General features: G+C 48.0%; 1 protein-coding gene across 6 annotated transcripts in view; it reads right to left on the bottom strand.

Annotated features, from left to right (window-relative positions):
* Positions 1-3,070: 3,070 nt before the first annotated feature.
* The window catches only part of St3gal4 (ST3 beta-galactoside alpha-2,3-sialyltransferase 4), a 41,214-nt gene continuing 18,595 nt past the window's right edge, over positions 3,071-25,689 (bottom strand). For 5 of the 6 annotated variants that reach the window (XM_048458703.3, XM_085689762.2, XM_048458704.3 and 2 more), the window contains exons 2-11: positions 10,525-10,600; positions 10,169-10,256; positions 9,685-9,765; positions 9,408-9,505; positions 9,074-9,134; positions 8,328-8,423; positions 8,035-8,224; positions 7,181-7,327; positions 4,283-4,426; positions 3,071-3,980 (exon numbers count right to left, since the gene is read on the bottom strand). In XM_048458703.3, the coding sequence (XP_048314660.2) occupies positions 3,894-3,980; positions 4,283-4,426; positions 7,181-7,327; positions 8,035-8,224; positions 8,328-8,423; positions 9,074-9,134; positions 9,408-9,505; positions 9,685-9,765; positions 10,169-10,256; positions 10,525-10,540 (1,008 nt within the window). In that variant the 5' untranslated portion in view covers positions 10,541-10,600 and the 3' untranslated portion in view covers positions 3,071-3,893. Of the gene's footprint in view, positions 3,981-4,282; positions 4,427-7,180; positions 7,328-8,034; positions 8,225-8,327; positions 8,424-9,073; positions 9,135-9,407; positions 9,506-9,684; positions 9,766-10,168; positions 10,257-10,524; positions 10,601-25,522; positions 25,669-25,689 lie in introns of those variants that run through there. The other variant, XM_048458702.3, reaches the window with a different exon arrangement.

Here is a 25,689-nt window from a genome sequence, read left to right as displayed (position 1 = left end):
AAAAACATCAGACGGCTTAGAGGCGCACACATCAACTATGAAGTTGGGCTTCTCAACTATGTTTCGGGAAGCTACTGTTACATTGCATATACCACTAAAACCGAGTGACTTTTCTCCAAGAATCCCTAGAGGTGTCAGGCGGTAACTTGAAAACCACAGTTAGAAAGGAAGTTTGAACTCAGTCCACTGGTTATGCAAAACCTTCGTTTCTGTCATCTTACTGACACACTCCTAAGTGGGTGGGTAAGATTCAAGATAGACTTTTCTTACCAACGGGTTTAACCCAGTATTTGGCCGCACAGATCTAGCTCGCTGGTTACGCGCTCTCCAGCATTTCCCATTATGCAAGGCTGCTTTACAATCCAGTTATTTGTAACCCACTTTAGGGTCCACACAACGTCGTTACAAGCGTGTTCCCATTAGGTCCTTAGGACTTCATTGTGAGACAGGCATGGGCAATCGGTATTTTCCAGTTGGGGAAGCAGAGGTTGCTTCGGCTAATTAAATGACACAGCAGGGAGGGGTTGTTTTTGTGTGTGCACACTACACTTAACTGTCTCGCAGACAGTATTGTTTCCAAGCTCAAACTTTTTGTAGACTAGACAGTCTCGGGAGGAAAGCAATGGGATATATACTTATGTCCTCTGAAAGTGTAAATCAAAACCTCAAGTGGAGGGGCTAAAAAGATGGCTCAGCGGCTAAGAGCCAGACGACCAGAATTCCATTCCAAGGATCCACGATGGGCAGCTCGCAACCGCATTTAACTTCAGCTCCAGAGGGATCCATCGCTTCTGGCCGCATATGTACATACCATTCAGACAGATAAATTTAAAATAAGACAAATTTTTAAAAAATACAAAAACCCAACAACACCCTGAAGTATTTGAAATTATGACATCATTTAAATTTGTTAGATGAAAGCCCTATACTCTGTGTTGCCCAGGACGGTGGTCTCAAGCTGGGAGATCTTCCTTTCGTTCTAGAGCCTCAGTTCTCCCCCCCAACCCACCCCGAAGAAGGACTTGGTTAGTAGAATCCAACGCAGTGGTGAAGACTTCTTTGGCTCCCCGCCCCCCAGTCCGTCTGTTCTCTCAGGCCTCGTGGGGCGTGGCAGAGTTCCGAGCAGCGATTATACCCCGGACTCCCCACTTCCCGAGAGAACCCGGAGACCCAGGGCTCAGCCCGCTGCCGCTGACTAGGGCGGAGACCCGCAAGCGGTGAGAGAGCCAGCAAAATCAGCCCGATGGCCCGCCCAGCCGCAGACGAGGTTTAGACAGACTCAGGGCAGTAAGGCTCCCACCCCCCCACCCCACCCCCGCCCCTCCTGGGGCAGAACCTGCGCGTGTGCCTAATTTAACACCACTCAAGGGCACCGGGGATTAGGATGGGTTTTATTGCAAACCAGACGGAAGGGTTGGAAAGAGGCCCCTGAGATCTTCCTAGAGTCTAGACTTTGAGCAGTGGATCTGGATGCTTGTTAGAATCTGATTCTGAGTCTCATACCCAGCAACGTAAGAGCCAGGAATCTCCCATTTTTCAGTCACTCCAGGTAACTGAGATAAGTGGATGTGTCCTGTGGCTTTAGGGCCAGAATCAGGATTGCAGCCTGGAGCGAACTGGCAGGAGCTACCCGGCCCAACCTGATGTAAACTCAATTGTGCACCCCCATTTTTTCTTTCCCCTCCTGCTGTCTTTTCAGGGCATGGCTTAATCAGTACCATGCAAGCTGGCAGACAATCCATTCACATAAGTTGGGCTGAAAACATCTTTCCCAGAACACCAAGGAACTCCATCCAACAACTCCACATCAAAGCTCCACTCCCAAGCCTGACCCTTGCAGGGTATTGCCTCAGCTTGCAGAGTTTGGAGAGAGCTAGGCCCATTCCCACCCCCAGAATGGTCTGGGTGGATGCCCAGATACACACTTTGCTATGTATGGGATCGTGAGGGTCTCGCTGTCATGACTATAAACTCCCCCATGGATGTGAACTTGTGGAGTTGGGAGGGGCAGTGTGACCCAGAGTGTTGGCTTCTGGCTCAAGTTAGGCACGTTCAGTATCAGACAGTGGCCTCGGTCCAGGGCAGCTGGATCGTGTGTGCAGACAGTCACTTGCAAAGGCCTTGGATGGAGAAACAGACACTCCCTTTTTGGGATAAGCAAAGCGTAGGTGCCTAGAGGCACTCACAAACCCCTACAAAGTCTTCCTGGGACAAAGTCTGTATGTAAGAGGGGGCTTCAGACCCTGTGGCCTAGCGGCTTTTCAGAATCCCCTCAGACCACACACAGCTCCAGTTGAGCTGTCCCCAGGAGTGCTCTGCTGGCTGAGGGGTTTGTTCTCTGTCCTGCTCCAGTGGGTGTCATCCTCCTCTTTCCCTCCCAAGCCACTGCCCTTCTGCATCTATTCCACCCCTGCTTGGCTGGTCTCAAAACCTCAAGGCTGCAGATCTTTTTGAGAAAGCCAGGAAGACAGCTGGGAGTTCCAGCCCCTACGGGCAGTTCCAACACTCCCGCCTGGCTCAAGAGGGAAAGGAACAGCTGTGGGGGTGGCAGTAGGCCCAACTGACAGTAGAGCAGGGCCTGGAAGGTGGAGAATAAAGGCCAGGGAGCCAAGCCAATGGCAGGGCTGAAGATTCAAGGGACCTGGGAAAGAAACAGTCTCATTCCCTGGACCAGTGACTAGCTGACTAGCTAGTGACTTGCCAAAGCCCTCCAGTGCAGTCCTCCAGCCCCTCACCCCGACCTTGGCAAACTACATATCTGCACTCATAGGATCCCCATCGTCCCCTTAAAACATGCAATTTCCAGCCCAGAGGGATGACCGAAGGGTGCTGCCACTTCCATTAGGCACCCTTCGCCTCTCCTCCCTTCCTCAGTCAAGATGCCAAAGATAGGGCTGATCTGGGCATTGGCAGCCACTCTGCCAGGGTGGTCATGCTCACCTGGGCACCATCTCAACAAAAAAATGATTTGCCAAAATGACTGTGTCCTACTATAATCTTAGGTCTGTGCACTATCACACGCCCCGAAATATTGTCCCCAACCTAGAAAGACACAGAGCCTCACAAGTGCTTCCATTTTAGGAAAAAAAAATATTTTAATGGTCCTTTGTAATCTCTTTTCCAGGTGAAGCCCCTTCTAGGCGGAGCCCCCTTGTCAATGCCCTTCCCATGCCTGCTGGGAGGTGGCAACCCCTCTGGAGGAAACCCTCCCATACTTGATGCCTCCATCTTCCTGGGAGGTCAGCTCTAGGTCGGGGCCTTAACAGGCCAATTTTACTAAAAAGTGGGCAGAACACTGTATCGTGTCCCTTTCGTGAATGCCATGGGACCAGCCCACTGCATTTTTCTACCTCTTAATTAAATAGTATGTTAAATAATCTCTTGTTGCTGGGGCCAGGCATGTTGGCACACACCTTTAATCCTCCAACACTTGGGAGGCAGAGGCAGGTGGATCTCTGTGAGTTCAAGGCCAACCTGGTCTACACAATGAGTTCCAGAAAAGCCAGGGCTACACAGTCAGACCCTGTCTCAAAAACAAAACAAAAAAACAACAATAACAAAAAAAACTAAACAAAAAGGACAAACAAACAAAACTCAAACAGACAAAAAAAGAACCCCAGAAAACCAAATATCTTTGTGCTGGCAGAGAGGGGGTGCCACGGCAGCAAGTCCCCCTCCCTCGGCCAGGCTCCTGTGGTCTCAGTGTGTCCACCCTGTCTGGACTTGGATTCCACCAGAGTCATCAGAGACATAGACCTGGCCCGTCCCAGAACACCCTCCCCACTGAGGGTGAGTTCAAGTGAGTTGCACTGGCACCAGGCATCCCAAAGCTGTAGGCAGGGGCCACTCAGATGGCAAAGCTGGGAACTGATGTGTTACAGCTCTCATCCAAGTCAGAAGTACGTGAGGTTCTTGACAGCTCCCATCTCTAGCATCCGCTTGATGGCTAGGGCCTCTTGGGAGACATTGTGCCCTGAACTCTGTGGAGACAGCCAAGGAAGTAAGTGAGAGGCCCCAGGTAGCTCTGTCTTCAGAAAGGTCTCCTCCCCCTTTCCCTGATCCCTCACTTCTTGGGAGTTTTCTTCCTTACATGGCTCTCAGAAAGGAGACAGAAATCATATGACGAATGCAGAGGGTGCCAGCTGGAGTGTCCAGATGCCTAGGTTCCATTCTGACACCAAATGACCATGAACCATTGTCTATTCCCGCGCCTTCCCCTCACCCAGCATTCCGCTAGCTGTGCAGTCCCCTAGCTCACTGGGCTCCCAGCAGGGCTGCTCACCGCCATAGATTTAAGTGTGATCTGTTCATAGTAGTGGATGGTCTGCTTCTTGTTGTAGGGATCAGGGTAGCCAAAGCCGGCGATGTGCACTAAGTCGCAGAGGTGTAGGGCCAAGGTGATGGCTAGCAGACCTGTCGTTGGCTTCTAGGGACAGAGTAGGAGGGCATTTGAAGGAGCCCAATCCCCTCCTCCTCCACCACCCACCTCACACACACTCAGGCTCAGAAAGACCCTTTCCCTTAGCTGTCCACTAGGGCAACAGCACTGAGCATCTGGGTGGAGCGAATACAGTCGAGGAAGTGATTTACTACTCTATGAAATCCTAAACTTTGTGCCATGCAGGAGTTAGAATCTTGGCCTCGTGTATTCTAGGCAAGTATCTGCACCCCTGATTATTAAGGTGTAATTTTAGAGATTTAACTGTTTATTATTTTTATGTGTATGCGCCTGCTTGAGCTATGTGCACCATGTGCTTGTAGACACTTCCACGGGTTGGAAGAAGGCACTGGGTTCCCCTGGAACTAGAGTTCCAGATGGTGGTGAATTGCTCAAAGTGGGTGCATGTAACTCAGAAGCAGCGAGTGTCCTGAACTGCTAAGCTACCTCCTTGGCTCCTAAGTTTTAAATTTAAATTGTTATATGTCTAGTGGCTACTGCGGTTATCTTGTCAAACTGCTTAGATTGAGACGTACCTAAGAAATTACTATAGTACACTTCTAGGGGTGTCTGTGAAGGACAGAAGGATTAACTAAAGCGTGAAGACCCACCCCAAAGGTGGGTGGCACCATGCCATAGGTAAGGGACCTGAAGGTATTTTCTCCCTGCTTCCTTCTCTTCTGCCACATGCGAGTGCTCCGTCCCACCATGTCCTCCCGCCATGACTGACTAAAACCTCTGAGAGCAGGAGCAAAATCCATCTTTCCATTTGTAAGCTGCTGATATCACAGCGTAATAGATAACACAGCTCCACGGACCTGGGTCTCCAGGGAGGATCGTGGCAGTCAGGATGACAACAGTGACAACCACCACAATCAAATCTGTTGCTTGAGTGCTTACTATGTGTCACGCATCATGCTGAGTGTAAACATAGTATGATACACGGTCTCCTTCAAACAAATGTGCATAGATACCACTATCAGCCTCATTTAATAAATGAGGAAACTGGAGCTTGTAAACAACTTGTTCAAAGAGGGGAAGAGAAAAGGGATCTGCCTTCCTCCTGGGACCTGATGGTTAGACACTCATGGCTGTGTGATCTTTCGTGGGATGATACTCCCCTGTGTGAAGCAGGGTCACCAATACCTTGCTTGCCTGCCCACCTTAGGGCTGGTGTGAGGATCCCATTCCCTTTATACCCAGTTTATCCACAGCAATGGTCAACCTAATATTAGGACTTCAGAAAGCACACCCTGCTAAACTCCGACAGCCAGCTTCATAGAACATTTCACTGCCCATTCTCCCCGAGAGTCAATTCCTGGACTCCATAAGGCCTCTTAAAGTCAACTGTCTTCCAGCATCTCTTTCAATTATCTTTGTCCCCACACTGCTTCTTAGTAAGCCTTCTTTTTCACTCTTCTTGTCTTTTAAGACAGGATCTCATGTAGCCCTGGCTGGCTTTGAAATTACTATGTAGATGAGGCTAACTTTGAAATCCTGCCTCTGCCTCTCAAGTGCTGGGATTACAGGCATCTACTACTACACTTGGCCACCCCTGCCACTTTAAGCATCCTGTGCTCTCTCATCCAGTTTGTGGTCCTGCAGAATCACATGGTCATCATTTCCTCACCAGCCCTGCTCCGTATAGTCATCAATCACACTGCCCCTCCTCCTGGCATTCTCTGTATTAAATAAGTGTAGCACAACTGCCCATTCTTCCAACCTAGAACTGCTTATTCTGCTACACACCATCTCTTTAGAGCAGGGGGCACAGCTTATTCTCCGAGCATGTGGGCTCAGGCTCACCACTAGACAATCAGTCTACAGGCATTCAATGCATGATGTCAAGAATAAGCATTTATTTATAACTTGGCTAATATTAGCTGGGTATAGTGGCTCATACTTGTAATCCCAGCACTTGGGATGATTACCATGATTTTGAGGCTAGTCTGTCTCAAGAAAACTAACAAAACAGCAAGGGGCAAATACTGATAGAGCGGCCGCTGTGTTCCAACTTCATTATCTTCTTAAGTCCTGCCATAGACTTCAGAGGTCAGCACAGATATTATCCTCACCACGCAGATACGCAATTGAAATCTCCGAGTACTAGACCTGTCTGATAACCACAGCAAGTGGAATATTCCTGCCGCTGCCCGCTGGTGACCTCCTGCTGTCTCACATGCCCCCATGAGAAAGACACGTGGAAATCCTGTTTGTAAAGCTACAATACGGGGTAAACCCTGCCAGCTGTGGACTACCAGGAAACAGTGCTGAAATCAAAGCTGTGACAACTCCCAAAATTGGTTCACCACCCCCATGACACTAAGACAGACTGGTGAAGCTTAGTCTCCACTCGGTCCACCAGGACAGTGTGTTCCAAGATAAGATTGCAGGCTAAGAGTTAACAGTAACTACATGGACTCAAGCTGTTCTCAAAGATAGGGCCAGTGAGCTCGTATGCCAGCAGCTCCCAGCGTACAGAACCTGACCAGAACCCGCCACAGGCATCTTAAAGTCCAGCTCCCAGGTCCAATCCAGACCTTTCTCTACTTCTACCTTCAGGGTGCCCCAATTCTCCAAAGCACACATTGTTCTTCAGGGCATCACGCTATGAAACCTATCTGCAAAGGTCACACGCAAGCTGCATCCATGATCGCTCTTCCCTCCCGAGCTCCTCCTCACTTCCCACCCGTGTTCCCAGTCTCCTCCCAGCTTGGTCTCACTGTCACCATCTTCTCTCACCTGCTTGACCTTCCGTGCCTGTTGCTGTATAGGCAGACTCAGGAGCTTGTCTGCCGCAATCTCCATAAAGAAGGGGTTGAGAATCCGAATCTGTTTGGGGTTGACATCCCAGATGAGGGGCGGCTGTTTCCAGAAACCTTTTCGTACCTATGGGCACAGGGTCAGATAGAGAGATGAAATTAGGTAAAGATCTGTTTCTCAACTCTAACCCAGCTGGTGCTCTTCAGGCAGAGGACGGGGCCTGAGTCAAGGTTGATATCCCAGGCATGCAGGTTCCTCAGAACTGAGGTAAGACTTGTGCCAGAGATGAGAGACCAGGAAGGAAGGGTAATACCATGTGGAGAGTGTGAGGTCTGATCACTACCTGTCTGTTTCAGAGATATGCAAACAAGAAGGGGCCTGCGCCTTAGGCTCTCTACATACTGGGCAAAAATGTCAGATCAGACAGTTCAGTTTTCAACCAGACGGCCAAGTGAGGGTGTGGGCTCTTTGTGGGGACCATCAGGAAAGGCACAAAAATGTTGACTGCTCCAAGGTAACTGTGAAACAGCTCCCCTGTTCCAGGGCTTCTCACACATTCTGACCATGCTCCTATTCCAGGCAAACCTTCAAGCCCAGAGGGCCTCTGGCTGCCGCCCCAACTCCTACAGGCTCTTGAGGTATAATGCAGGGCAGCTTATCAGCAGCCCTACACAACAATTCCCTTGCCCAAGGCTCCGGCTGTCAAGAGCCTGATTCACCCTGTCCTTTCACCAACATTTGAGGATCATCACACAACACTCTGTGGGATATGATGCCCTGACTAGGATAATGTTCCCAAAACCATATCTGTTTCCCTATCTGTCCCAATTTACCCGCTTCTTATCACTCAAGATGGTCTCAATCCAGTGGAAGTCCATTGCCTTGAAAGCTACCAGGACCAAGAGCGTGTCTGGGTTGTTTTCTATTTTGGGGTCGAAGTGGGCCGACTCAGGGTAGAAGAGACGTATGGTAGTCTTGGAGCCCACGTCTCCCTCGTAACCAGTCACAGGAGCATTGTTCAATCTGGGTCAGGGAAAGAAGATCCATTACTAGAGATGTGAGGCCTTTTGGGAGCCCCCTGTTTGGGACATTCAGAACCCAAAAAAGAGGAGGGATGGTCACACACCTGATTACCACATCGTACTTGTTGATGACACTTCCCAGTGAGCTGTTCCGCAATCGGTGCCCATTTCCCACCACAACACAGCGACGACACTCCAGGCTGCAGTGGGAAGAGGGGGCGTCAAACCCAGAAGTGGCCCCTGCTCTGCAGAACTCCCACGGCTCTGGATCTGCCTGGGGGTCACCTCGGGTCAGTCCTCAGCCCCTGATTTGCATGAATCAGGCGTGCTAAATGGCCCTGCTAATGGTCCTACTGACCTTGAAGTCCTGGGCCTCAAAGTGAAATACAAACAAGCCAAGCATGGCAAAGAGCTAATGAGCGGAGGGAAGGCACACAGGAGTACAGCAAGAAACCCCAGCATGAGAGCTGGGCAAGGGGGCCAGAAGGAAAGTGCAGAATTCAAATCCATCCTGTGCTACGTAAAGGGAAAAAATGAAAAGGAAGGCTAGAGAGAAGGGAGGGGAGGAGAAACCCTAGGACACAGCTCCCTTGCCTGTTGCCCAGGTCTGTTTGTTGCCATGGCAATACCTTCAGCAGCTTCTGCCTACTCTGGCATCTAAATGCTCAGGCTAGGTTGCTGTGATTTTAGAGTACCTATAGCTCCTGGAGACAGGCAGGTTAGGGAGGGTCAAATTAGCCACCGTGAATCAGTAACCAAAGGCTGGTTGGCAAGGCACTAACTGAGATGATTTCACACCGGAGCAGGGAAAGATGAAGATGCCCAGACTACAGAGAGAATATTTCCTTACCTCTGTATGCTGTCAGGTATGGCATAGCTAGTAATGGCCAACACCCGGAGAAGAAGGTCTTCTACAAAAAGAATGAACAGAAGAAACGGAGACTATGGCCATCAGCATTCTAAAGGCTGCTTCCACTCCACTTCCCAGATTTTCTCTCCTTGACACAGGTACCCGGGTCTCAGCAAAAGAGCCTAGGCATGGAGCCAGTGGCTAGGAATGTCCAACAGTGATGTTCACATGAATCGGGCATGAGCAGGGCAACCCATTAGTTTGCCACTTCCTTTGGTCCCACAGAAACTCAAAGGCAATGAGCTACTATCCACTGAACTGACCAATAACTTACCACTCCCTTTGGTACCGAAGGGCAATTCATAGGCAGATGGTGTCTTTACCCAGAAATAATCCTTCAGCTGCAGGAAGATGGGCTGTTCCCTAGAACGGCTATATAGGGTAAGGGTGATAAAGAGGTTAATTTGATTGAACAAGGTTAACTATTACATGTAATTATTATATGGTCTTTTCCTTCTTTCAGCTTCATCCACCCTCCAGCCAGTTAGCAATGAGCCAAAACATCCCCAATCCTGCACTTCCCATGCCCTGTCCCGCCACCAGGTGCTTACTTGCCAAAAATCTTAGAGGCCTGCCTCTCTGCCTCACCCTGGAAGCACGGCTCTTTCTTCTCTGAGATGGGAAAATAAAAACTGGAGAGAGAAAGATGAGTCAGGAGGACCCTTCAACTAAGGTCCTGAGGCCAGCATCCCAGGCAGGGTCCACCTCCCCGCTGATGGCACAGAGGTCCTATGGTACTAGAGGAGGACATACAGAGTTAGCATCTCCTCAGCCCAAGTTCCACTCTGAACCCAAACCACAGAGGGTGCAGATCTTTCTGCCCTAACATTTTGTCTATGGGAGATGGCAGAAACCACCAGAATCCCACCTCCACCCATCCATCCCACCAGCCTCACAGAAGGACTCTGAGACAGCAGCTAAAGAGGAGAGGTCAAGCCAAGGGTCTCAAAAGTCTCCTGTCTTGTTAGGCCCCCTGCCTCTGTGACAGCCCATCTCTGGAAAGAAACAACGGATGGACACAGAAAATGTACTCACAGTTCAAAGTACTTATCTTCTCGGGAGATGGAGTACCACACCATGACGACGACAAGGACCAGAGCCAGCATGGCCAGAAACTTCCAGCCTGCAAGGTACATGCACAGAGGAGCTGGAGGCAGAGCCAGGAAGGGACAGTCCCAAGCTGCCTCCTTCTTTACCCATCCTGGGTCCCTCCACTCCTAGCACAGCAGACCCTAGACAAGGACTGGGATCTAAGCATTTCTGCTATCAGGATGAAGAGACGGTCCCTGGATCCCAGTGTGACAATCTACCCGCTCTGAGGGTTTCACAAGATGTTGCTAAGGATGACTGCTGGACCCTCCAGTGTGGGGGCGCCCCTGGACAACACTCACGGGACTTGCTGGTCATGTTTCTCAGCAGATAGCAGGGTTCCTGAGGAGAAGTGTCATCCCGGCTGCCTCGGGCCACCTAGGAGACAAGTGTTCTAGGCATTAGTTCAGGCTCCACCTGCATGCCCGCACCTAGACACTAGAGCAGATCACACCCCTTGACTGACCCTTTCCTCCGGCAGGAGGACAAAGCCACTCCCCTTGGGCAGTCAGCCCCAGGTGACCTTCCTCCACAGCTCGCAAAGCACAATGTGAGGGATATAGGTGGAGCCTGCTACAGGAAGGGGAACTGAGGTCCCAGCCCTCTTTCAGTTCCCATGCCAGATTTACTGACACCCGTCTCCAGTGTGATTCTCCAGAAAGAATCAGTTTGGGGGATAAGAAGGTGCATCCACCATTTCTGACACAAAAGTTAACTATGTCAGATTTTGATTGGTACTTGATCCAGCTGAAGCTCATTTCGTCTGGGGCCACTGCTGCCTCTGGCCCCATTAGCAAGCTCTGCAGACTTCAAGCAGCCAGACTCACTGGGACAGATACTGAGAATAAGAACGGGGGTATGACAGTCCTCAAGAGACCCTCTTCCTAGCCCTTCCAGGCTCTGGGCGTACCCAGACTTCACCTCCTAAGACGCATGGTAAACTCAGTAAGGAAGTCTGGTGCAGGAGGGGAAGGGTGAGGGAGACCCATGGGTATGGCTTGACATGGAGTTACTTGGGTTACTTCTGTTGTCAGAAGGGGCAAAAGGCAGCAAAGTAATACAGGAGGTCAGGAAGCAGTAAATTGTTCTATGGACCAACTGTAAGCATTTAGGTTGGATGGAAAAGGATCCTGGCAGTGGGGAGCCAAGGAATACTGAGTGTTACAGCTTGGGTGAAAGAATTCTCTGGTAGTCAGAAGCCAGGGAATAGCACAGGTCACAGAAAGCGTGGTAGCTTACAGCCCTATTCTAGGGAAAGGTTTCCCAATGCTTCCTGCTTTGCTCCAGCAAGAGAGGAGTTCCCCAGCGAAACTGTTACAGCCCTGCTCCTGCGCTCCAGAGTGCAACAACTCGGCTCCGGGAGGAGAAGGTTTCCCCAGCCAAAGTGTTACAGCCTGTTCTGCTGTCTCTGGCTTCCCCAGCGAAGTTGTAACAACTCAGCACTGCTAGGGGAAGGCTAACACAGCAAAAGTGGTACAACCCTGCTCCTCTCTGCTCTGGCAAAAGAAGGTCTTCACCCACACCTCATTCAAGAGATTTATTGATCCAGGAGAGCAGCTGCTTCTACCAGGGTGGAAGAAGGGCATCCTCGAACCCGGCAGGCACAGGACTTATATAGGTTTTCTTAGGGGCGGAGTTTTTCCAGGGAGAAGATTTTCAGGATAGGGATTGGTCGGATTTCAGTCCCTTGAGCTTAGATTGGCTAGATCTCTCTGCTCAGGGATTGGTTAGTCTTCTGCTTAGTTGCTCAGGGGCAGATTTAGCTCTGGTTTAAGGGTTAAAGTGTGTTTCTTTCACTAGGTCTTTTTAGCTTTTTAGCTCTAGTTTTGAGGCCAGGGCAGATTTCTTTCACTGGTTCTGATTCTCAGGCCAAAGTGTGTTTCTTTGGCACTGGTTTCAAGGTCAGGCTGTATTTCTTTGGTTCTGGGTTTGAAGCTAAAGCATTTCTCTCACTGGCTCAGGTCTCAGAGCCAGGGTGTGTTTCTCTCACTGGCTCAGGTCTCAGAGCCAGGGTGGGTTTCTTTCACTGGCTCTGGTTTCAGAGTCAGGGTGGGTTTCTCTGGCTGGCCCTTTTCCCCTACACCATCTCCTCTAGGACCATACTGCTAAGAGATCTATGTGGCTTAACAGCCATAGGGAGATGTATAGATGCCAAATGCCAGCTTCTTCCAGCTTATGTCCCTTCCATCCTGTCTTGTTTCTCAAATGGTCAGGAACAGGAAACTCGGAGCCAGGCACCGAACACATGCATTCCAGTTTGGATGGATCCTAGGACACGGACATGCATTTTCACCTACAGAGCAAGTGACTCGTGACTGACTGTGAACGAAAGTACTAGTCTGTGCTCTGCTGAGGCCAAGTAAAACATCTTGGATTATTTATTGGAGGCAGGATCAATGTCTGGAGGAAGTGTTGTCTATTATAAACTATAAATGTAGGATTCTCAATGCAGGCCTAGTCTGGTGTCAAGGCTGTGACCCCAAGTGGAGACATTCCCCAGATCCCACTATGAGATCAAGAACCATGACCAAACAAACAAAAATACCCCAAGAAACAAAACAAACAAACAAAACCACCAAAAACCAAAACAATGCAAAAACCCCAAAGAGTTGAGTAAGTCCCAACCACACAAGATATTTCCTCATTCCTCTGTAAGGTTACTAGTAGCCATCTGCAAAACCCTGGAGGGGATTGAAGATGCTGCCCCCAAAAGAGAAAGAAAATGAATAATTTTTGTTTTATTTTGTTTTCTCTCGCCCCTTCTTTCCTTCTCTCTCTCTCTCTCTCTCTCTCTCTCTCTCTCTCTCTGTGTGTGTGTGTGTGTGTGTGTGTGTGTGTGTGAGAGAGAGAGAGAGAGAGAGAGAGAGAGAGCACGAGAGAGAGAGAGAGAATCTATAGCCTAGGCAAGACTACAACTCACTGTATAGCTCAAGCTAGCGTCAAATTTGAGTTCCTCCTCTTTCTGCATACTGAGCCTACAGGCAGGTGCCACCACACTCACTCGGCCAAAAGTGAGATTTGTAGTCCTAAATTTCCAGTTAAAGTCGCCCTTAATTCTTAACAATTCTCCTAAAAATGAACACACCTTCCCTCGCTGCCCCCCCACAACCTCCTTCCCTCGCTGCCCCCAAAAACCTCCTTCCCTCGCTGCCCCCAACAACCTCATTCCCAAGCTGTTCCTCAGCACATGGGCTTCTTTACCTTCATGGCTGCCTCCCATGGGCTACATAGTGAGACCCTGTCTCAAAAATTAGCTACTTTAATTAAAAGCATTAAATGGATGAGTCTTCTTTGAGAAACTCACACCAATGTTCTGGGGTATGTCTTTCTTTGTGAGCACCTCTCTCTAAGCCTTCATGATAAAAGTTATATGCAAGTATCTTTATTAAACCTCAATTTTGCTCCCCCACCAAAAGCTAAAAGCTAAAAGCATTAAATGAATGGCATGTTAGGTGACCATGGAACATCATACATCCTTCTCGGGCACTCATTTTCTTCAGCTGTCAACATAGGAAGTAAATCAATAGCTAAATTCCTGGTGCTCAAAATGCATTTCTCAGCTCAGCAACGCGGGCACACAGGGACCCATATTAGCAAAGCAGAGTCTTAGGTCTCCTGCAGACCTACAAAGTCAGAAGCATGATCCTACATTTAAGTTTGAGAAGAAATGCTCAGGGAAGAGGTTCTGGATGACAGCTGAACAGGAGAGTGGCCTGCTGCTGGAGGGACAAGACAGACCAGCAGGTAAAAGTATTTGCGGCCAAGCCTGGTGACCTGTGTTCAATGTGCATGGCAGGAGGAGAAAACCAATTGCTTCAAGCTGTCCTCTGTCGTCCCATACATGAGTTCTCTCTCTCTCTCTCTTCCTCCTTCCTTTCTCCCTTCTCTCCTTCCCCCATCTCTCCCTAAAAAACAACTAAATAAACATAAAAATAAAACCACTTAAAACTCTTAATGAATATTTGTCTGAGTCCCATATGAAGAAATTCCGGTTCGCTGGTCTAGCCCAGCCCTGGAATGTTGCTTACACATGGCAGGTCATTCTAATGTGCAGTCACGGTGGAAAATCACCAGATTAGAGAGACAGCCTCCAAAGATGACTACTTAACCTTTGATGAGCACATTCTGATTCCAGGGGGGTATGGGTGAGGTCTGAGGTATGATCTTACCAGCTCCCTTGGGCCCTGCTAGGACCACACTTGGAGTTGAAAAATTCCATATCAGGATTCTTCCTTAACTGTCTCCTCTCCTACCTTCCTTCCTCCAGATCTTTTCAAAAGGGGAACTTTTCCAGCTAAAACTGGCTACACAATGTAGTCACCTGAGGGGTTTAAAATACCCAGATGGTGAGGTCTGGCCCTCCATGATTTTTATCACATTAGTTAGAGGCCAAGGATCCTTAGTAAAAAGGAAAGCAAACAACAAAGCCACCTCCTCTGTGACTCTAGCATGTCGACAAAATGGAAAATTCTGCATAGAACACGTTCCAGAGTAAACAACAGACAACTACTCAGTCAGACTCTGACATTGACCTTTAGGGAAGAGACCCTGGCAGTCATTGGTAAGTAGCTTAGAGTGAACCCAAATAACAAGACGGCTACTCCTTCTTTGGCCTCTTTCCCAATGCAGGTCTATACTGGGATATCTTTCTTCCAAATCAGAACCAGAACAGTTCTAAGTAGGCTGGCTAGTCCTAGGGTTTGTTCCAAGGTGCCCAACCAAGGATGTACACATCCTACTTCCTTTTCTTGCTGGGCCAAGACCAGAGGATTATTTGTGTCTCTGGATACTCCACGGGCACAGGGCTTCTCAAACTGGTTGCTTCAAGGACAATCTGTTGGCGGGGAAGCCTGCAATTGATCTATCCAGCTCCAAGGCTCAGCAGCATCTCCTTTGACCCAGCTGCCAAGGAGAATCACTCATCCAACGTGCTAGACAAAGCTAGCCCACGTCAGAAAAGCTGTCTGCATCGTTGGTATTCTGCCATGAACCAAGGTGTCCCCAGCTGAAAGTGAGCTGATAAGAACAGCCAGGGAACTCTCAAAAGGGGCAAACAAGGGGCACAGGAAGAAACAGCGCCCTGCAGAAGCTAGTAATCAGCCAGTACCTGCTATCAAACAGGAGTCCTATTCGATCAATATCCTCCCACAAGGGCTGAGCCCACCCAAGGGTCAGCTTAATGACACTTCTTAGAGGGAGACTCTGGGAGTGTGGTGTAGTAGTAGTAGTAATAGTTGTGTGTGTGTGTGTGTGTGTGTGTGTGTGTGTGTATGCACGCGCAAGCATGTATGTAGTAGTAGTAGGGGGCAGGCAGAAGTCCAAAGCTTGCTGAATGGTTCTACGCTCTTAAACTCTTGAATTTCTGTCCCCTTCAGAGTGTTTGGTTTTGATTTTGTTGGTTTTTTGTTTTGTTTTGTTTGTTTGTTTGTTGTTTGCTTGTTTTTCTTTTGCTTTGTTTTGGTTTGTTTGTTTTGTTGTTGTTGCTTAGATTGATCCCAAGGCTTTTGGCAAGCTAGGTAAGTGCTCTACCATGGAGCCATATTCCTGAAGACTCTCAGTTCTGTAAGCAAAACAAAACAAACAAAAAACCCAGAGCTACCTGCCCTTTTAACACCTTTAGACTCACCCCTCACTTCTCTCTCCAAACACCACCACCTTCCCAGGATCTGATCCAGCCAACTCCCCACCCCTTTGCCCTTCACACCTCTAGTCCCAGTTCTGTCTCTGACCAATAAACACCAAAAAAATAATATTGCTTCCTTAAAGCAAATATCTATGTTTGCTTCATCCCCCCCCCACCCTCTCACCCCCCACCCCCCCACCCCTGCCACCCAGGTTCTCCTTGCCTCAGGCTTTGCTCCAAAGACCAAACTTCCACATTTCACTTCCTGACTTCCCATTCCACCACTTCCTGAGAAATGATACACAGCAAACCCTGCTCTGGCTTAGAACACTCCATCCCAAAACCATCTCAAAAGTCACTCTTATGACCACAGTGTTGGCACCGTGTTGCCAGGAACCTACAAGTTGCAGGCACATCCGAAGCATGTGTGATGATTAACACTGTCAACTTGACAGGTTCTAGAATCACCCGGGGCATGTCTGAGTGATCTTCCAGATTAGGGTAATGGGGCAGGGAGCCCAATCAGCCCAGAGGCACCACAGCTTGAGGGCCATGGCCAAGACTGACTAGGAAGGAGAAAAGAGAGCTCTCTGCTTTCCCTGGCTGCCATGCCTTCCCCAGCAAACGGAGACCCAACACAAACCCTTCCTTCCTTAAGTCGCTTGTGCCAGGTATTTTGTCATGTCAACTAGAAAAGAAACTAAGAAGCACTGAGTAGCTGTACCCAAACACAGGAACAGAGAACACACACCCTGACTCTGCCCAGGTTCTTCTACATTAGGGTGCCTCATGTGGTTTAAGTGTGAGCCCTCAAGTTCATGCATTGCAAACTTGATCCTGAATGTGCCGGTTTGGGAGATGGAACCTTTAAGAGGTAGGCAGGGCTCAATAGTAGAAAACTTGCCTACCATTCAGTTCTCAGTACTTTGGGCAGAGAGTTCTGCCCCCATGAGTGGTTAGTGCTTTACCACAGGAATGGATTCCATAAGATGGAAATGGAGCCAGTATGAGAAGACAAATTCAGCCTCTTACCTCTCCCCTACTCCCACTCTCTGCCTTCAGTCTGCAGACAAAACAGCCAGAAGACCTCATCTTGGACTTCACACCCTCCAGAACCATGATCCAAATGAACTCATATTCATTATACATAATCCTGGCTACAGAAATTGGTTAGAGCAGCAGAGAACAGACTAAGAATGACCTAGTCTTAATAAGTAGGGCCCCTGCTGTAACAAATACTTGAAAATGTGGAATCACCTTTGGAACTGGGGAGAGGGGGAGGCTAGAAGAACCATACATGTGGGCTAGGAAAAGTCCTGTTAACTGGAGGAGAAATCTGGGCTTTCCCATCACACAAGCGTTGTCAGAACTAGAGTAAAGACTATCCTGGTAGAAAGTGGCTGACAACTTGGCTGGATCGTCTAAAACTTCATGGGAAACAGCAGGATGAAAGAGGATATTTGGTGGAAGAAACATGTTGGCCACAAAGCACTCAGGATGCCGTGTGGCTTGACTGTAGCCAGTGAGTTCAAAGACAGGATTTGAAAATGGAATCTATAATTAAAAGGAAACAGAATTTAGGGATTTGAGGGATTCTCAGCCTGTACTCTATAGAGAATTAAATGTTTCATGAGAGGAAAATGCAGGTGTGGCCAAGCAATAATCTAATAAGATTAGTATAGACAGAATGAGGTCTGAGGCTATTCAACAGGACAATGGGATAATGACCCCAAAGGCCCCTTGGAAAATTCTACTGAGGTTCCTCCCATTTCACACCCAGAATGCCAAGCTTAAGAGAAGAAAATAAACAGAAGAGAGGCCAGACCTTGGGCTGGTTGTCAAGAGCTATGATAAGCCTTGACGCCCCACATTCTTGGGCAACCTCCTGTGCCTCAGCCCCTACTCTGGAGCAGCTTGACCCATCCCTCCAAAGGCAGCAGGAGACAAGCACTGGCAGTGCCCACAGGGTGCCAACTCTGTAGTTATAGCATTTAAGAGCAATGGGACATGACTTGCTCTGTCTGGATTTCAAAGGATGCCATGGCAGCCTAGGCCAGGACATAGGTGGAGCCAGCAAAGAAGACTCTTAGGGAGGCAAGGCCCAGCGGAACTATGGAGTCAGAACACAGCAGAGTCCAAGGAGGCCTAGTGGAACCAAGGAACCCACATGTGGGCAAAGCCTTCCACTGAGACCCCAGAACTGCAGGGCCACCAGAACACATTATCAGTCTGAGAGCTGAGGGCAAGACTTCAACCTGCCACCTAAACAACATCATGGGGGCAGTGGGTTTGGGTCCCAAGGTCTAACTCCTCTCACCACTGTCTAGAAACAGGGCATGGAATTAAGGACAAGTATTCTGGAAGGTTTGTTTTTCTTGTAGGGTTTTAGGTACACATGACTAGTTATCACTCTCTTTTTACCAATTTCTCCTCTTGTCTATTCTACTATTCTAATTGGGAAGTAGCTTGTGTAATTTCACAAGCTGGTGACTAATTCAAGGTCAAAAGTGAACGTTTTATGAGAATGAGGAGATATCCCAGGGTCATGCAACGGAAGCATTTTAGTGTGCAGCTACAGCAGTAGCTAGAGGAAAATGTATAGACAAATTCAAAACAGGAAAGAAAACCTATAATTAACTTTCTGCCCAAAATATTATTAGTGTGTGTTTGATATAGATCTCACTACATAGCCCTGGCTGTCCTCAAACTCAGAATAACCCACCTGCCTCTCTCCTGAGTGCTGGGATTAAGATCATGAGCCATCACACCCAGCCCCGAAATACTATTTTTAAGCTATCCAGTAAACCACGAATAGAAAGAAGAAGAAAATATGGTATAGGAAGAAATGAAGAGAAGGAAAAATACAGTATCAACAAAATCAGACATACAATCTCTGAAGAGGTAAATCTGCCTTGAATAGGTCTCTACTCACATCTGATTTCAGACACTCCGGACTTTGGAATTTTAAGATCCAAATTGAGAGGTGGGACCCTTAAGATGTGTGTAGGACCTGAGAGCCCCTCCCTCATGGACAGAGTTATGGGGGAAGGGCTGCCTTTCTGTGAGAACAGAAGAGAATGAGTTCTCACTACCCCCACATATTTGCTTTTCCACCTTCTACCATGGGATGAGGCAGTCACGAGCCAAACAAGTTCAGCCCATCAGAAATGACTCCATCTAGGGTATGCTATTACAGGGGCGTATAGATACGGAGACAGCACCCTCACCCCTCTCTAACATGGGTGGCTGGACAATTCCATTCCTGGGGCACCCAGCTCAAATGGCCCTGTTTTTATGAATCCTTTCTGGTATTTCTGAATAACCCATGCTCTGTTCCCACAAACTACAGTTTACGCACTGATTCAAGCTCTAAACATGCCATAGACTCTTACGGCTTCTAGTTACTGGTTTATGCGAGATCGTGACTGAATGTCTTGCTCAATATATTTTGGCCTCTGAAATTGGAGACTTAGAAATCCCAAAGTGTAATTTCATATTATAGAATTATAAGCTTTTATATATTGCCCATGAAATAATAACTTCTGATCAGGGATTTCTTTGTGTCTCTGGACCATATTATCACAGCTATTATAGAGCAGATGCTTCACCAAAAAAAAAAAAAAAAAAAAAGTGGTAATAACCCAGGCCTCATACATGCTAGGCAAGAATTTTATCAGTGAGATACATTCAAAGACCTTTAATTGTAAATCTGGCCTCATCAGAGAATCTTTCATTAGATAATGATTAACACAGGGACTCACACTGGTCAAGGTACAGGGTTGCAGAATGCTCAACCACAAATGGGACATCTGGATCACATGCCCTCCTACCAAGGGCCAGGATTATTGCAGAAGAGTGGGTAGAAAGGGTATAAGATAAAGAAAGTAAAAGACAAGATATCTTCAGGACACATCAGGCACGTTGTGCAATAACCTCAGAGAGATTGTAGCAGCATGCATAATAAGCCTTGTGCGTGATCAACCCAGACCAAATTTCGGTAAGGAGCGGGGAGATGGGCATGGAGTCCTGCTCCTAGCCGTGGGGCTATTGGCCACTGACAGCTACTAGGAGAGGAAGAGTCAGTTTTTTTTCTTTCGGTAGCCCCTGGTAAGTTGACTGCATTCCAGTGGAAGGTCACACAGCCAAGACTATATGGAGAGTATAAATTGGATCTGCTGGATTTGTTTTAAAGACACAAAGTTTGGTATAGGGAATGAGGGGTGGATCTAGGAAGAGCTGAGGGGTGAAAATGATCAAAACACATTGTATGAAATTCTCAAAGAACTAATTTTTAAGAAATTAAACAAAAATTTAAAAGTGAAAATAAAATGAGCGTCACTATTCTGCTGTGACTGACTTTAAACTCACTATGAGGCCTAGGCTGGCCTGGAACTCCTGATCCTTCTGGCTGCCCCAGAGTGCTGGATTATAGATGCAGGCCACCATGTGTCTGTGAAAGATGTTCTATGTCTCTTACTGATAGCTGAAATTCGTGGTTACCAAAGGCAGGATTTGGCTCTCTCAACCCGGGCACTGTTGGCTTTAGGAGCCAGGTAACTGCTGCAGCACCTTGTGCAGGTATGGGTCACTCTGCAGCGTTGGCTTTAGGAGCCAGGCAACTTGCTGTTGCAGCACCTTGTGCACCATGGACACTCAGCAGCGTATCTGGACTGTAACTGCTAAACTCCATTAGGGCCTTTCCCACTTCCCTGCATGTCAAGGTGAACCTCCATTGTGTCAGCTAACTCACAGTAACTCCTCATAGCTTATATTGTTGCCAGTAACCCAAGGAGATTCAAGTCGAACTGAATATAATGTGATTAATGCAACCTCACAGACTCTTCTCAGTAAAGGGTCAATACCCTGGTTCTGGTTTACGATGCTCCCCATTTGATGGCCTTACCTTCCTCCCACACCAGCAGAGATCCACTGACCTACCTCTACTGAGCTCCCAGAATCCACACGACATGTTCCTCTCTTCTTCATTCCCTAACTCTCTCGTGTGTCCTGCCTCCATGCCTTGGCGAAGGAAGCTAGGCACACACCTTCCTTCAGCCTCTGATCTTGCTGCACGCCAGGCAGGAAGGCTTTTGTCTTAGACACAGGCTTGAATATCTATGCATCTAACTCTTCATTCACTTTTCCACACTTCCCAGCAGCAATCCCCACAGAGTCCATGCTTGCCTGCCTGCAAAGATTTGTTTTAAATTGTTCTGCCTACTGCTGCACCACCAACAATTAGAACTGTGCCTGGCATACAGCTCTCAAAACAAATCTGTTAGATTAACAAATGGATCTGGGGACTGGAGAAATGGCTCAGAGGTTAAGAGGACTGACTGCTCTTCAGAGGTACTGAGTTCAATTCCCAGCAACCACATGGCAGCTCACAACCATCTATAATGAGATATGATGGCCTACTCTGGCATGCAGGTAAACATGCAGACAGAATCTTGTATACATAATAAAAAATTAAATAAAAAAAATGGGGGCTGGAGAGATGGACTGGTGATTAAGAACACTGGCTGTTCTCCCAGAGGACCTAGGTTCAATTCCCAGAACCCACATGGCAGATCACAACTGACTATAATCCCAATTATAGGGGATCTGACATCCTCACACGGACAAATGTGCACATAAAATAGAAATAAATAAATATGTAAAAATTAGATATTTAAAAAAACAACAAAAAATGGATGCATTCGTCAGGAATCATTGTCATAATGTAGGTGATACAAGAATGGAAAAAAAATAAAAAATATCAGTAATCGATCAAGTCCCTCAGTCACTTCCAGCACAGCCCCCAGCAATGTCCTGGCTGGATGTCAGTCCCCAGCCCTGTCTAGTGTGACCACAGGCAGCCTGAGGTGAGACTGTTCTTCCAGACCACTGAGAGACTGCAGAGGACAGAGAAACTGACCTGTGGAAGCCATTCAAGCACAAATGAAGAGGAGGCAGACAACCTTCCCAATGTAATCACAAGGCTCTCCCTGGTACCCACTTTTGGGCTCCATCTGCACCATCACACCCCAGCCTGCAACAGTGTCAGGCCATCCATCAGATGCCTTGTCACAAGGCATCACAGGGAGCCTCCTGAAAATTATCCTTCTGGTGTTAAAACGCCAAAATCCATGAATTCTCAGAGTTAGAAAGCTGAAGTCCACATGACTAAGTGGCCAGTCTGGAGGCCAGGTCAGGGCCAGGATAAATAAAGGAGAAACGGTTGCTAATAGTGACCTATCCCAGGTTCCTCCCAGCCAGGGCCTCCGGAGAACAGCTCTCTTCCAATACTGCCCACCCAGGAGGCTAACAACACTGGAATCTGGGGCTGGTTCAGTACCAGCGCAGCCAGGCCCTCTTTCCTTTGGCCCCCAGGTGTCATATCGGAAAGCAGTAGATTATAGTAGCCCTGGTCTGGTCAAACAATACCACCATCCCAGGTAGTTTAAAATATTTGTGTCAGTTCACAAGATGGCTCAATGGGTAAAGGTGTTTGGCATCAAGCCTGATAACATGAACTTGATCCCCAGGACCCATATACTAGAAGGAAAAAAAAATCAACTCTTAAAATAAGCTGTCCTGGGGCTGGAGAGATGGCTCAGCAGTTAAGAGCACTGACTGCTCTTCCAGTTCAATTCCCAGCACCCACATGGCAGTTCTGAAAATCCAGTTCCAGGGGATTTGACACCTTCACACCAATGCACATAAAATAAAATTAAATAAACCATAAAAAATATTTTAAAAAAATAAATAGACAAATAAAATAAGCTGTCCTCTGACTTCCATGAATGCATGCACATGCACACACACACATACACGTACATACACAAACACACACACACACACACACACACACACACATATACAAACACATATGAAAATAAAAAAATATTTAAAGTACTTATGTGACCAGTCTACACTGATGGGGGTTCTAAGTAGAAACATATGCTGACTCCACAAACACACTAATTTTTAAAAAGTAAACTATCCCCTAACTATAGTAATTACACACTGAAACTATAATATTTATAAATAATTAAGAATATAATTAATATCTGGGAAGGGGTGCCATTGTCATTGATTATTCTGATGTACAGCCAAGGTGCATGGGATTCCCAATGTCTTAAACATATTAGAGTCAGGAAGACCACTCCCCCTGCCTGACTTCTCCTCTTGGGCCAATTCAAGGTGACATTGTTGCCTTGTCTCATAGACTCTTCTCTGTCCCCATTCAATCTCTCTCTCACTTGGCATCTTGCCCCACCAGAAACTTTTTGCAAACTTTCCCAGAACCCAGCCTGTCGGCCATGTCTGGGTCAGATGGAGCTTTCTGGAGAGGGCCTGTTTCGGGGGCAGCCACTGGGACTGATCTTTCCCTCTGCCACCAGCAAGACGTGTGACTTGGAGATGAATTAGCTTCCCTAAGCCTTGGGTTCCTCCACAATCTCCCCACGGTCACAAACATGTCAACATGATCCCAAGTGAGGCACAGGGATGGCCATTAATAGTACATAACAGCAGGATGCCATCTGCTCTTCTAAGAAGTAACCCCAAAACTGAAGCATGGAAAACAGGAGGGAAAGGTAAGTACAAATATCTTTAAGGTCTTTTTTGGAGAGAGGCTCTCACTATGCGGCCTTGGCTGGCCTGGAGGAGTTCGCGATGGAGACTACACAGGGCTGAACTCACAGAGATCCCCCTACCTCTGCCTTCTGAGTTCTGGGATTAAAGGCCTGTGGTACCATGCCCATCCTTAACTCTTTTTTGATTATTTTAGTTTTATGTGCTTGACTGTTTTATACGTGTGGCTGTGTAGCATGTGGATGCTTGGCACCTGCAGAGGCCAGAACTGGGTATAAATTCCTCTGTAACTGCAGTTAGAGACAAGTGTGAGCTGCCGCAAGGGTTCTGGGAATCGAACCTAAGTCCTCGGGAAAAACAGCGAGTACTCTTAACCACTGAGTCATTTCTCCATCCCTCAGTAAAAACCGTTCTGAAAATACTGGGCTGTTCTTGAGACAGGGTCTTATACACAACTCAGGATGTCTATGAACTTTAGACCCTTCTGCCTCAGCTTCGTCCATGCTGGTGTTACCAGTCTAGGCCCAGTATGGTGGCACACACCTGTAACCTTAGCACTTAGAGAAAACGCAGGCAGGAGAACTAAACAGGAGTTCAAGGTCCTCGCACACTATGCACATCTAATTACTCTCAGTGTACACATCCTCCTTCCCCAGTGAGAAGAGCTCTGGCTGAATGCCTCCCACCCAACCTGCACACAGAAGAATGAAGGCAGGGCAGACGCATAGGCAGGAGTCAAAGCCGGCAGCTTCATGCTTGGGTTTGTGTTAGGACCGGGCCAACAGTGCTGCACCTGTGGGCTCTGGAACCAGTGGCTAGGTCCCAAGACCAGACTCCCCTCCCCACTCTCTCTTTCCTGCCACAGCATCCTCCTAGCTACCCAGCTGCCAGGGGCCTCCTCACTCCCACATCCGACATGATCACATTGGCTTGTTTCAGTTTCATAGGGGCAGCTATACCAGGCTATCTCTAATGTTCACTAGACCAGTCTCCCAAACACCAAATATCAGGTATACGGTAAGTAATCGGCACATTTTAAAATAAACAAACGCCTAAATATTATCATTTGTTCACTCACGCAAATGAACAAAAACAAAACAAAACACTATGAGCAGAAAGCTTCATCAAGTTAGAAAATTCCAGACCCTCTTTTGTGCCACCCAAGGCACTGAGCTTGCTAGAGTCTCACACAGGCAACTCACAGGGCCAGTGGGAAGACTACTATCTATCTGCCAAACGGCTACTTTCAGAAGGACACCTTTCCCACCAGGCACCTGCGGTTTCTGCAGATAAGGCAGGTGCCATCTTCCACTCAACTCCACCCCCTCTAGTTCCAGAGTGCTGAAACATACCAGCTGCCCAAAACAGCAAACTCCGGGCGGCCCCGGAAAGGATCAGAGCCCAGTGGCACCCTATTCTCCTTCCTCCTCACACGTTCCTCAGGACAGCCAGTTTGGCACAGGATACCAGGACCAGTTGACGGGAAGCTCAAAGCGCTGGCTGCAGATGAAAGGGCTACGTACGAACTCGGAGAACCCCGAAGTTCACCTCAGCCTCTGCAGCCTCCAACTGAAAGCTCAGGTCCAGATTCCTCCTCTGAAAACCGGGGGTACCAGGTTCAAGGGTATACCTTTAATTCTGGCATTCAGGGGGCAATGACAAGTTGGGGATACACAGTAAGAGCCTGTCCCTCTCCCCACAAAAAAGCCATTGGTCAGGTAGTACACTTTTAATCCCAGTACTTGGGGGGGGGGGCGGTCAGATCTCTAAGAGTTCAAGGCCAGCCTGGCCTACATAGCAAGTTTCAGGAAAGTCAGGGCTATGTAGTGTGACTTTGTCACAAAACAAAACAAAACACAAACAAACAAAAACATCTTACATAAAAAACAAAAACAACAAAATGAGAGTACCAAGTTCCCAGAGGTGTCACAAACTAAAGACACATCACACCACTTAAAGCCCACAGTTTCAGGGCTGGCCCCATACGGAGCAAGCGCTCAGCACACATATACCAGCCCCTCTCCACTCCAGGTCTGCCCCACTCCAGCAAAGGGAAGGAGCTCAGTCACAGCTCCTCCTCAATCCCACACTGTGCTCACCTGTCCTCAGTGGCTGGCTCTTTCCTGAATCTACAGCACAAGATTACAGTCGCCTGGGGGAGATGGTAGGGATACCATCACCGAGACTCCACCCTGCTCTGAGCACAGCTACCTATTGGCCTAGATTCCGGGGAACATTGGTGGGGTGGAGCAGGCAGGAGGTAGCC

Source organism: Myodes glareolus, chromosome 4 (genome assembly GCF_982192425.1).
Source record: "Myodes glareolus chromosome 4, mMyoGla1.1, whole genome shotgun sequence".
Classification (NCBI taxonomy): Eukaryota; Metazoa; Chordata; class Mammalia; order Rodentia; family Cricetidae; genus Myodes; species Myodes glareolus.
The sequence above is the reverse complement of the archived record's forward strand: the minus strand, read 5'-3'. Positions and strand labels throughout refer to the sequence as shown.